We start from the raw sequence: 13,322 nt of genomic DNA on the forward strand, positions 1-13,322 counted from the left end.
GCGGTGTTTCTGGCCTTTGATGAACGGTTGTGCTCTTTCGTTTGTTGGTTGGGTGTGTTGTGGAGAATACATCAGTCGGTTTTTGTTGAATCAAATCGGGGGAAACCCATTTATCAATTATTTTCTTGCATTTGGTGGATAATGATCCATTAGTTAAAGTTCTATCCATCCAAACTTCTTGAAAAAATACAGAGGTTCTCCTTACATAGAAGATGCCATGATAAATAGTTTAGGACTAGTGAAGGACATTTACTTGTGCATTCTTTTTCGGATGTCTTTCATTGCATTTTATGAGGTTTTCAATTCCACTCATTTTCACTTTTCAACAAAACTATATGCAGTGCTCATGATGCATAAAATAACTTACTATTGTTATTAACCGAAGACGATTGTGCTACAATTTTGTTTTGCAAATCTCAGTCACTTGAATCAACATCCTCGTCTTCGTCCCACCACGCATACATATCAACCAAATGTTACTTTTTTATAAAGTTAACTTCGATCTTTGACTTGTTAATGCACAATTTGAAGTAACGACCGAGTTTCCATTAAATCAGGGCAACCAGGAAAGAGCAAAACTTTTACAATGAACCACTTTGTACACTGGATACTACCTCCGTCCTCTGGTTTGTCAGCAGAGTGGACCTGACTTGAGGCGTACGTAGGTGTGATAAGGCAATGTTGGAGCAAGTAATTTGGATATTCCTATCGTGTCCCGGTCATTACTTGGTTCCCAAACTTTACAAGATAACCAAACCAAAGATTGCTGTCAGCGACCCGTCGGTGGTACTGTACTGGGATGCTGCTGCTGAGTTGATTAATTTTGTGGCTTGAGTGCATGGCGAACAAGATGGAACGAAGTAAAACAAGTGGAACTAAAATTCGATTGACCATGCACGCGCATGTGATGTGAGAGAAGGCTGAAGCAAAACTGGCTGGCGTGCACTCATTGAGCAGGGCGGCTCCACTGTTGCAGCGGCATGGTTCAGGATAAACAAACTATAGTCAACTCATTTTATAGCTGCTAAATTATGGTGTGTTTAACTTGTTCCATAATCAATCTACTATAACGATAAATTGACACCAAATGTATGTGATGCCCTCAGATGTCGGCTCTAGGAAAATACACACAGAAATATCGTATACAAGAGTGCTCTGTTCATCCGGTGGATTGTGTGCGCCAAGAGCAACTCAACGACTGCACATATAGGTTTGTGTATATACGTGTTCGAAAGGATTTAAGGTTCATAATTGATTACTCACGTATATATATATATATATATATATATATATATATATATATATATATATATATATATAGACACACACACGATTGACAGCGGCATATATGTTTCTCATGCCTGATGCATGTCCTGGCAGTTCGTTGGCACTGCAACTTGCATTGCAGCTTGCAGGTCGTCGTCTCTGCTCATCAGGAAAACGATCGAGACGAGACGCGAAAAGGTCAGCGGATCGACCGCCAAACCCTGCGGAAAGTATCCATGGATTTGGTGAGCTTTGAGACTTCGTGCACAGTGCACGTGCACCCCAGCAGCAAAAGACCACATTCCCTTCGTACCATCACAATCACATTGCCAATATATATTTTTTGCATTCCTCATACTATCATTTCGATAGGGAAAAAATATCACCAACAATATCTTTTCCTCACTACTACACTCGCGCTCCTGATTTCTAACACCTCTCGCCTGTAATTCGTAGTTATATATACTACAAGAAAATTTGCTCACGATCGAACAACACCCCATTTTCCAACGAAAATGGGGAAGAAATGAAACAAAAGCATCAGCTAGCCGAGCTTAATTAATCCGTGCCTATCGATCGACGGTGCACCAGCACGACCCCCGGGCGACGGCGGCGAGCGGCGGCGGTGGCAACTCCGGTAGGGATATCGATCGGAGACGACACCGGAGGTCTCCACGCTTGACGTTGACCTCCAGCTGCAGGCCCCGCACGGTGGTAGCCGGCGGCATCACCACCGAGGCCGCAGCAAAGCCACCAGAGCTCCCCTCCGTAGGCGCCGCGCCCCCGCGGCTCGTAACCGTCGTCCGGCCACAGCACGTCCGCCTCCTGGAACTCCTCCGCCATGTCGCCGTCGCCGCCATGCCCGCCGGCGAAGGTGGAAGGGTAGGAGAGGAAGCCACCGGAGGACCCACCACCGAACGGCAGCAGGCTCGTCGACGAGGACGTCGAGCTCATCGATGAGGACGCCGCAGGGCCGTCGTCGTCGCTGCCGAACGACTCGCACGAGAACTCGACGGCGGCCGCGGCAGCGGAGTCGTACAGCTGATCCTGGAGGCTCCTCTCACGGTCCCGCGACGGCGGCGGCGTGTCGGGCCACAGCACGTCGGCCTCCTGGAGCTCCTCCATGGGCGCACCTCCGGCCAGGAAACTATTTCCGAGAGCAGCCAGGCAAGCCATTCTTGTAATATGGGTTGCGCGCGCCTTGCCGCAAGAGAGAAGCGCGTCGCATCGCCGTGTGTGATGACGTGACGTAGGGGGCACTCCTGGCCTTGATTAAATTTGGTTAACTGCGCAGCGCTCAGCAAAATGACAGATTATGTAATACTACGTACGTGACGCCACATGCCGTTCAATGCCGACTTTAACAATCGACTTATGCGTGCTGGTTTGTGTTGGCCACAAAATGCCGAGTCATATTCAAAATGAAACTGCGCGATACTTGTGAAAGAAACAAAACTGAGGCATCATACTATATGTCAGTGACAGCGATTTTTGCAGAAATGTACATCGTTATCTGCTTCTAGGACAAGAGAGAGCTTGATTGCAAGAGATAGATGGGGAATACTAGAAAAAGATTGGTGATGCAGTGACGGTTGCAAGCGCATAAGAAATGGCAGATTGGGTTAATCCGGTGGGCAACCAATCATTCGCGACCTGGATGATGCTTGACCGGGTAACGTGGACAAGGGATGCGGTTAGGGAGACCCACACAGCAAGTCATCCTCCCAGGATGGCCACGGCTCACGCCTTACTATAGAAGTTTTATTCCGTCAGGAACTAGCTGCACCTAACCCTTCAGTCTCACATCGATCTAGATTAGTTTAGATTTTTAGGGGGGTTTAGGGTCAAATAACTACGCGAATACAGTTTCAAGTTGCCATGCTTACCTGCGTGGCCACAGTGCAATTGGATCATGAACCAAAATTAGTGTGAGAAACGAAAATGACACAATCCAAAGCCAGTCGAACGAAAAGTCAAGAGCAGATGTGCAGAGCATCCAGAAACCAGAGATAGACAGTCAATACTGAGATTAGTCATCACATCACATAATAACAAATATCCATCAATTCCGCCTAGCACAAACTCTCGGGATCACTCACGGTCACAGAGCGTCAGTCTCCTCTCGCAGTAACAGTAAAACCAGGAGCTCAGTCATACTTTGTACAGGATTGTACACCACGCCGCGCCGGGCCAGCGACGGCGGCTACTCCGGCGCGCGTACAGGGAACACCGATGTTATTCAGGGCTGTTGTTAACTCTTCTTGCCCGGCGGGGCGGGGCGGGGCGGCCGGGTGATTCCTGATTAGCAGAGGCAAACTTGGTCTACTGCCTATCCAAGAACATGTAGTCCGCGGCAGCGCCGGGCGGGAGGCCACCGGCGCGGGGCGTCGTCGACTCCGCCATCTCCTTAAGGAATGAGACGACGTCCTCCGACGAGTTGAGCAGGTAACGGGCGTTGGAGCGCTTCCTCCCGACCGCGCAGGAGAAGTAGTTGTCGCCGTTGAGGTCGAGGACCGACGACCCTTCGCGCCAGTCGTGGTGGCTGTTGTTGTTTGCGGTGCTGTGGTCGGATGACGACGATGACCTCTCCGGAGGCGGCGGCGCGACCTGAGGCTTTTGTGTCCTCGCCTGCGAGTTCCTCGAGTTGCTCCGGCCGTTTGATGGCCGCCCGTTCTGCCTCCTGTCGACGGATACCGACGCACCGTCCGGTTTCACTTTTGGCTCAGAAGGGTATTCAGGGTCAAAAAACACATAGATGTCTTCGTCCTGAAAAGATAAAATTTTAAAAATTTCCTACTGTCACACACATTGAAGACTGAACTAGAAAGGAATGCGAGAACATAAAGTCAGTGCAGAATTACCTTTCCTAGGAAGTGGCCTATGCATAGCACATAGTCAATCGGAGTAACCATGCTTTTGCTGTGAACTATCTCTCCTAGAATACGATCAATTGCAGCACCCTACAGAACGGAAATGAATAATTGGTAAGGCATCAGTTAGCTAAATAACATGAAAAGCTTCCACCATGTTTAAAAATCACACTGCCTAACTGACCTTTGTAACTCCAACAGAGCGAACTTCAACTGAACGGCTCCCTTGAACAACATCCACAGCTGCATTTGAGATTGGACCGGTCCACAAGTGCTGCAGCATATCTCTTGCTTGGAGCCTCCCAAACTCGACATCTTCACAAGAGGCAAGTGCAAATAGTATTGGATATTTTTGTTATTCACAAAATGAACAAAAACTATGCATGAAGACCTGATCACTTACCGGCATACTTGTAATTCCACACAAATGATGTTTCACGATGTTCAAAATGAGATCTTGGGGTTCTTTCTGTGAAGTACTCAAAAACATGCTGGAAAAGGGTAAATGGTGTGAGAAGGTATACATTAAGGGGTTACAACTGGATATTGCTCATGAAACAGACATACCTTTACACTGTCGACCCAATCCATGTTCAGATGCTCAGGCATTGTTGTCATCCATTCTCCATCAGTTGGGCGTAAGAACATCCCATGCTCTGCTGCCAGCCACAAGTTAAATTCTCCGAAATTCTGCAAAGGGGATAGGATATGTTGATTTTAATACTAACAGATAAAGCAATTACAAATCACAAAATGACAGGATTAGTGGTATTACTTCATCAAGAACACTCCTGTCGCTTCCGCTGAGAACGATAACCGTAGTGCTCTCATCCTCGCAGAGGGCTCTCAAAGGACCCTTTAAGTCAGGATGCAACTTGAGTTCCATCTCCTTGATTTGATCACCGCCCCGTCTCCCAGAGGATTCAACTGGCTCGGTCAATGTTGAATTGAAACCCTGCATTCAGTCATCGGTGCAACAAATAGAAATTGTAAGGTCATGCTGTTTGAGTGCCAAGTTCATTGTACTATGAAGGAAAAACTATATTTGCAGATGCCATTCATTTAGTTTAAAATGCAAGGAAAATAAATGAACTAATGTGTAACATTTCAACATGTGGAGAAGTTACTGCAGAAGAGTAAACAAGCAGTTTTTTGCATTATAATACCCCAGTGATGGCCAGTATAAACAACTTCACAACAAATATCAATAGAAAAGAGCAAATATGGTGTTTACCAATATGAGCAAACGGTTTTTTGACTGCAGATATTGCTGGATGGCCGTTCGACTAGGAAGGTCAGGGGGAACTTGTCTTGTTCTCATCAGAGCTTCAGCAACTGTATCGTTTAGCTCACTACATGAAAAGACACAGTGTGGTTACAAGAAAGTCTGGCAGCAGCTAACAAATTTATATTTACAATGAAAAAGAAACATTTAATCTACTAGTAAGTTCTGGTTAATAAAAGTACAAATGAGACGAAGTGGAAACGAGCTCCTCACCATACAAAAGTTTCAGCCCAATCTTGGGCGGTATGAGTTGTTACATGCGCGTAGTTATGCCTGTGCCGCTTCTCTCTCTCATCAGATGTCATTGTCAAAGCATGTTTTATTGAGTCTGCAACTTCTGTAATATTCCAGGGATTTACAAGAATGGCACCAGCACCAAGCGATTGTGCTGCACCGGCAAACTGAAATTGTAATGGTAGAACTTATGCACCAAAATCAAATATATTTTCAAGAGACTGTGTAAAAGAAACGGAAAATATGAACACACACATATGAATATCCTTACAGACTAAATTTGGAATCAACCGATATTATTTATCATCATAGCTGATCACTTACCTCACTCAATATCAGAACTCCTTTTTTTGATCCCTGGCATGCAACATATTCGTAGCTTACAAGATTCATGCCATCCCTCAGTGATGTTACAAGAGCCACATCTAAGCAAAACAGAGGAAATGCAGAGCTCAAGCACGATAAAAGCACTAATATTTTGAACAAAAGAGTGCTAATAAAGTCCAACTTTCAATATAAAGAGAGCTGCCAGGAATTACCAGTGACTGCATAAAGAGCACACAAGGCATGGAAATCAAGAGATCGATCCTGCAAGGAGCAAATTATTTTAGATGAAACGAAATAGTTTGCCAAAGAGCTATTTAATAGATAGCACAAAGAATTTAGGTCATAAGATAGCACAATGAGCTATTTAAAAGCTAACCAGATGATGAATAGGAACAGCAGACAATGTTCCAAATCGTCCATTTATGCGCCCAACAATTTCATGCACTTGGCTTGTAAGCTTCTGATCTGCTCAAGAAACAAGGAAGTGCTATAAGAACTGCAACCAAATCTATATTGTTTAAGAGGAATGATATTTTAAAAAGAGACAGCAAGCTGACAAATTGAAAACCATGTGTATGAACAATCATATGTCAAACATATGATGCACTACATATGCGGAGTGGCAAGAAAAAATACAGAAATGTTCTTACACTCAGGGACGTCAGTTCTAGTTGGCACAGCAATTTGAAGTAGAACCACTTTATCAATCCATTCAGGGTTTTCCTCAAGAAACTTTTCAAAGGCCAAAATCTTTTGGGGAATTCCTTTGATCATGTCAAGTCGATCAACACCAAGCATTACCTATGACAACAACCAGGAACGAATACTCTGTAAGACTACAAGTGGCGTCGATAAATTATACTAGATTTTTCAACAAAAGAAAGATAGGTCAAATCAAAAAGATATCGTTAATATGGTTTATAAGTTTGCAGGTCAAGAATTAATGTCCTACATTAGAATAACAGGACAGAAATGGAAGTGTGACTTTCAAGGTGGCATTTATGAGTTAGAACCGCTAAAATGTGCCAGGTAGATCTGGAAAATTCAAAAATACAATAGCAGCATCCTATCAGCTGTTTGGAAATTTCAAGTGTTTTCTCACCTTCCGTCCCGCAAATCGCTGTTTCAATTCATTGACATGTCTTTTTGCTGCATCAATGTCCAACGCCCTTTTGAAACGATCAGAGTCTATCCCAATAGGAAACTGAAGATTTCAGCCACGTGAGTAAAAAGAATCACCCATTTTCCAAAAAACAAATTGGATATTGTATAAATCATCATAATGAGAGGTAGGAATAGGTAAAATCATGAATAGCTTCAACTAATGGCATTTCACAACGAGGAGAGACCCTAGTGAAGCACCGCCACTGATCCCAAACATGTCAGATAATAAACAAACTAACTAACATAAAAGTTCTGATGTGTACCGCTGCAACCCGTGTTAACTTCCCCTGGTCCTCCACACCTTCAGGGGTACCCTCGAGTCCGAGTATTCTGGTACATGCGCTCACGAAATGCCTTGCATAGTCGTAAGTATGAAATCTGAAGAAGAAAATCAGTCAGAGCTAAGAACAAGCATATAGAACAACTTGTAAAGAAACCATTACTTATAAAAGCAAGATGCATGCTCACCCGACTAAATCAGCGCAGAGCACGGAGCGAAGCAGCTCCGAGCGTGATGGCAGAGTGCGGTAAATCTCCGAGGAAGGGAACGGCGTGTGCAGGAACCACCCGACCTTCATGTTGATGTCATGCTCCTTGAGGCACCTGGGCAGGAACATGAGGTGGTAGTCATGGCACCAGATCACATCCCCTTCCTGGTAGTGCTGGTAGACCACATCAGCAAACATCTGGTTGGCCCGCTTGTACGCGTCGAACTGCGACTCGAAGTTCCGGGTGGTTGCCAGCCTGTCCTCCTGCGGCAGCCCGAGGTAGTGGAAGAGCGGCCACAGTATGTTGTTGCAGTAGCCGTTGTAGTACTGGTGCACGATCTCCTCGTCCAGGAACACTGGTATGCATCTCTGTTTTGTTTGATCAGCAGAAACAGATATGGTTTCAGTCACTAGAACGAACTAGAGCGGTAAAGAAACAGAAAGCACTGTTCTATTGGTTCAGTTGACATCAAATATGTCCTGGATTCTGTGGATTGCAACGAACCTTCTCGGCGAGTGCATTGGTGAGAGCCTGCTGGCCGACCTCGTCGGGGACGTTCACGCCGGCCCAGCCGATCCACTTCGCGTCGACATCCTTCACACCTGCGAAGTCAGAAAATTCAGTACATGCAGCTGCTGCTAGTGCAGGACTCTGATGCATGCATCGCTCCGGCACATGACATTGAGGAGAAGGGATTACCGAGGAGCGCGCTGACGAGGCCACCGGCGCTGATCTCCAGGGACCACTGATCCTCGCCGCGGCGATTGGCGGAGACGGGGAGGCGGTTGGCCACGACGAGGAGGCGCTGCTTCATGCCGCGGAGGCCGAGGCGGCGGAACCCGCTGCGGGGACCCGAGAGCGGCGGCCGCGGGGCGTGGCCCCCCGACCCGCCACCGCCACCGCCGGCGTCGTCCATGCTGGCGTGCGGGCCGCCCTCGGGGCGCGACTGGGCGCCGCAGTCGGCGAGGGAGGCCGCGGCGGGCTCCGCGACGTCCGTGTCCATGGCGTCGGGGGACGCGGCGGTGGGCAGGTGGTGGCGCCGGCCGCTGCCCCGGAGCACGCGCTCGATGGCGCTCGGCGAGGCGCCGCCGTCGTTGGAGAAGGGCGAGGAGTCGGGGGCGTTGGAGGACGGGGTCGGCATGGCTTCGTCGCCCAGCCTGCTTCTTCTTCTGCTGATGATGTTGCTGCCCGCGGCGTCAGTGCTCATGAACTTCCCAGACGACTCCCCCGCCGGATGATTCGTCCTGCAGCATTAGGCGGGCGCGCGCGGTGAGCGACGGCGGCGCGACAAGGCAGACAAACGAGACGGCCCATCACTCATGGGCGGCGGCCGGCGGCGAGCGACGAACGGCGAACGGCGCGCGCGTCCCGAGGAGGAGGCGCGGCTGGGCTTAATTGCGCTGCTTTCCTCTCGTGTTGCGTTGTGTGACTCGTGTGCGCAGCGGCTCGCTCGCCACGGACGGACCCTGCTAAAACGGCGCGGGGTGGGGCCCGCGCGTCAGTGAGGTAGCCGCCAGCCAGGAGCACGGGCCTAGTCAAGCGCGCCGGGCCGCAGAAAATCCTCTTTTATTACGCCCACCGTTCGTCACACACACACACACACACACAATTCCTCCACCTTTTTTTTTCAAAAAGTTTCAAGCGCAAATACCGTAATCACGTTCCGTTCTACTTTTCCCTAAAAAAAACTGTACTCTACTACTAATAACAGGAAAAATAAACTTAACAACAACAAAAAAACTCTCCGTAACGGAAATCGAATGCGATTACAACACCCGGAGAAGGCCGGACCGTGATCGCGTTCACGGCCCATACGGCCCCCGGCATCGGAACTACCAATCTAATCTACTAGTCCCCGGTGAGATCGGCGGGAACCACCCTGCCCGCCGGCCTTGATCCGTCCAAGCGAGGCGGCGCCGCCGCACGGGCGAACGAAAAGCGAGAAGAAAAGGGACGACGCGGTACAGATCAACAACTCACCCTATATCAAGGCCGCCTTCGCCGCCTCGCTCTGCTCTGCAATGGGACGAGACTCCGACTCCGGCCGGCTGGTTACAACAAGAGTGAGAGATGTGATGAACTCGTCCGAGGGATGGGAGGGGACTAGCAGAGGAGAATACACTAGGGAGGGAGAGGGGGAGGGGGGTGGTACCTCATGCAACATGCAAGAAGGGCCGCCACGCCTGGAACTCGCACCCTTGTTTGAGAGCACGAGCCGATATGTGCAGGTCGGGGTGGGGGCGATTGGCACCTTTTTATAGGATCGCTGGGCCTGGGATCCAGCTAGCAGCACCTCGAATCCACGAACCGTATTTATATAAAGAAAAAGGAACCGGCTGCGCGTATATTTGCGAAACTGTCCCTCCTGCCCGGCAGGGCTGCAGCCCTCGGGCCTAGAGGTGTTTAGTGTAAATCATCGTGTATTCCAGGCCCTGCTTTTAATTTGCTCTTGTAATGGAATGGAATGCTAGTAGTAGACTAGAAGAGAAAGGAAATACATGACAATGTACCTTTTTAAGGGAGACTATAAAAATGTTCTATATGAGCTAGAGAAATATGTGACTGCTATAAATGAAAACATACATACCAATTTAAAAATCATAGCTTATAGTTTGACGAAAAAATGAAAGTAAGAAATGTACTCAACCATAATTCTTGTTCGTTCATGAATATTCCTAGGAATCATTTTCTGTTTTTAAAATTCCATATTTTCCATATTTCTTAAGTTCTCTACACAATAGTTTGTCTTCATATTCTTGTTTTCATGTTTTGTAGTAACTTTTTTCCTTATTACTATGCTTTCACATGTGCAGAATCACCGTTGTGTCATCCATCAAAGTACTTCAACGTCGGGAAGAATGGTATCACCCCGTGTGAGCTCACAACTACGTGTGCATGAGGCCATGGAGAACGGACGGCGGGCCAACGACGTGGGGCTGGACATGGATGCACCGACCCTCATGGAGTTCATGGTATTATGGCAGCGCGTTGGAAACATACAAATACAAGTTGGGATTCCGAATGTCACCAAGTGGGCTTGGGAGCCGGGTGGCGCTTACACTGCTCGATTGGCGTACGCAACATTGTTCATGGGAAGACAGCTTGCCCCCACGGCTGATTCCACGTGGAAGTCTAGACCCCCCCCCCCCCCCCGCAGTGTCGGTTCTTTGTTTGGCTCGCCATGAAGAATCGTTGTTGGACCTCCGATCGTTTGGCTAGACGTGGACTGCCGCATCAGGATACTTGCCCACTTTGCAACCAGGAGAATGAAACCATGAGTCATATCATGTTGTAATGCGTCTTCTCGAGAGCCTTCTGGTTACAGCTGTGCACAGCTCTGTACAAGCCGGACTGGACCCCCACACAGACAAGCGCCCTCCCTATTTGGATCTTGGGCAAGTGCATCCAAGGCATGCATGACAAGGATTTGCGAGCTTTGCTCACACTGGCCTTTTGGGAGTTGTGGAAGCACTGGAACATGATTGTTTTTTACGGTGAGTCGCCATCTTTGCAGCGGTTGCTAGGCAGGGTTCTTGTTGAGGGTAGAGCTTGGAGGATGGCGGGATTGTTGAGAACACCGGGCTTAGAGCTCCTCTTCTCGCGGATTCAAATGTGGGTGTCGAATGAGACGTAGATTTGTGTGTTAGCATGGAGTAGACGGGTGTGTTGTAACACCCTCGATGGAGGGCTCTTGTACCCTTTCTCTCTCTCTCAATATATATATGATATGCATGCTATGCGTATTCGACAAAAAAAGAAACATCGGGAGAAAGGGAACAAAGTTATCTAGTTTTAAGAGTTGGGGTTTATGTTATTCATATTCAAATTCTTGGACCAAAGTTGGACTCAAGGAATAGTTGAGGGGTGAAATGAATGAATTCCTAGCATGTTCAGAAAAAAGGCCATGACAACCCTGCTTCTATAAGAAGAATGGGGGATCCAGCTGGGACTAACTAGCCGGTACAATACAAAACCCAGCATCATGCATGTCGTTTGTTGATAGCAGAAACCACTCAAAAGATATGAACAAGCCCGACACGTGCACAAGCCAGCTAAAAGCATAAAGAACCCGGAATTAGCCAATGCCTTGACGCATGCCACAGATGAACTACAGCTCCCATCTGCTTACGCATGCATCTTCTCATTGGCTGAGATCATCGTGTATCTATACGATTTGCCTACAACAAAAGCATCCATCGCCCAAGTAAAGCAACAAAATTTATGAGACTTTTGAACTGGTGTAGAAGGTAGTTTCAACTCTGGCTTAGGGCTGCTACGTGTCGGCCGGCTTTTAAAAGATTCGTCGCCTTGCGAGCGATTGGATGACGAGTTTCGCAACCATATGATCTCCTCCTATAGCCACATTACTTTGCAACAATGAGCATGTTGTGCAAGCCCCTTTGCAACACAACCTTTGTTGCAATTCTTCGCAACAGGGGCGGTGGGGACGTTTTTGCAAAAAGCCTCTTTGCAACACAGATGTTGTCGCGAAGCCCGCGAATGACTTGCCAAGTCCTTTGCAATATGTATGTTGTTGAAAAATCCCCTTTGCAACATGATCCTTGTTGCAAAAAAAACATCTCCGCCGGTGCCTGATCGCCATTGCAACCCTTGTTGCAAAACTCTGTTGGGCACCCCCCCCACACACACACACCCTTGTCTCCCTCGCACAACCGTGTTGACCATCCGGCGGCCATGGACTTGGGACGATGACGGCACGGTCGCTGGACGCGGGGGGGGGGGGGGGGGGGTCTTGCCATGGAATTGGATGACAGCCACCAGGCGGCAACGCGGCGGTGGGGACGAGGTCAATAGAGGCAGGCGAACTCCGGTGAGAAGGCGCGCCTCCGGATCTTGTAGCGGGAGTCGAGGTTGAGGGAGGGGGGGGTCGCGTGAGGCGGTGTCAGCGTAGGTTGAACTCGTCCGTGGTCCGCAGCTCCTGGAAGAAGAAAGAGATTAGGGGGAGGAGAAAGAGCCGGGGAAGGAAAGGAGGGCGCAACGGGATAAGGTCTGGGTTGAGCGGCGTGTGGCCCCACGTAAGACGCGTAGTGCAATGGGGAAGCGGTCAACGCCATGTTGTCATCCGCCGACTGAACAGGTATCCCTATTTAGTTTGAACTGCATGTTCATTAAATAAATTCATGTGATTCTTGTATGTGAAATTTGTTATGCTTTGGGGGGAGGGGGGGCTCTAAATGATTGATATTCCCAGTCAGTTGAGCTATATATACTACTGTACTACACAACCGTATATTCCTTTTTTGCGACATTATTTTATATTCCGTGAATAGTGCATATGTACAAAAGCAACACTTCAAACAAAATTTTATATGAACATAAAAAAACAGATTTGGCAAACATGATTATAATGATCCACCGGTGGTACAATAACGCAGTCTTACTGTTTACACCCCCATAATTTGTTTATTTTTGCTGGGAATACACCCCCATGGTCAAATGCCTAAAACCCGCCGGGGGGGGGGGGGGGGGGGGGGGTACAGGACCACGTGTAATAGCAGCTGGTACCAGCCGTGGCCAGTTAAGAAATACGGAACGGAGTGAGTAAATATCCAGCAGGTGTGGAATACTACTACGGGATACGGACGGCGACGGGGAAAAAGCCGACGATAACGAGAGGCCACGACCATGAAAAAAAAAGAGAGGCCACAGCCCGACGGAGCGTCCGA

General features: G+C 48.3%; 1 protein-coding gene across 2 annotated transcripts; it reads right to left on the reverse strand.

The window, feature by feature from the left end:
• Positions 1–3,276: 3,276 nt before the first annotated feature.
• On the reverse strand, positions 3,277–9,908 carry LOC109733101 (alpha,alpha-trehalose-phosphate synthase [UDP-forming] 1). Of its 2 annotated transcripts, XM_020292300.3 has the most exons (19): positions 9,788–9,908; positions 9,616–9,683; positions 8,335–8,879; positions 8,140–8,237; positions 7,615–8,003; positions 7,410–7,524; positions 7,085–7,186; positions 6,633–6,783; positions 6,359–6,447; positions 6,195–6,243; positions 5,980–6,080; positions 5,635–5,822; positions 5,371–5,488; positions 4,912–5,091; positions 4,704–4,826; positions 4,540–4,627; positions 4,321–4,451; positions 4,128–4,226; positions 3,277–4,032 (listed from the first exon to the last, which is right to left on the reverse strand). In XM_020292300.3, exons 1-19 carry the CDS (start codon positions 9,797–9,799, stop codon positions 3,589–3,591), a joined length of 3,090 nt encoding a protein of 1,029 aa, XP_020147889.1. In that variant the 5' UTR covers positions 9,800–9,908; the 3' UTR covers positions 3,277–3,588. The 2 variants fall into 2 exon arrangements, with proteins under 2 accessions (XP_020147889.1, XP_073356655.1); XM_073500554.1 differs by lacking the exons at positions 9,616–9,683; positions 9,788–9,908 and having other exon boundaries at positions 8,335–9,081.
• Between the last annotated feature and the right edge of the window lie 3,414 nt (positions 9,909–13,322).

The sequence above is a fragment of the Aegilops tauschii genome, chromosome 1 (genome assembly GCF_002575655.3).
Source record: "Aegilops tauschii subsp. strangulata cultivar AL8/78 chromosome 1, Aet v6.0, whole genome shotgun sequence".
Lineage (NCBI taxonomy): Eukaryota > Viridiplantae > Streptophyta > Magnoliopsida > Poales > Poaceae > Aegilops > Aegilops tauschii.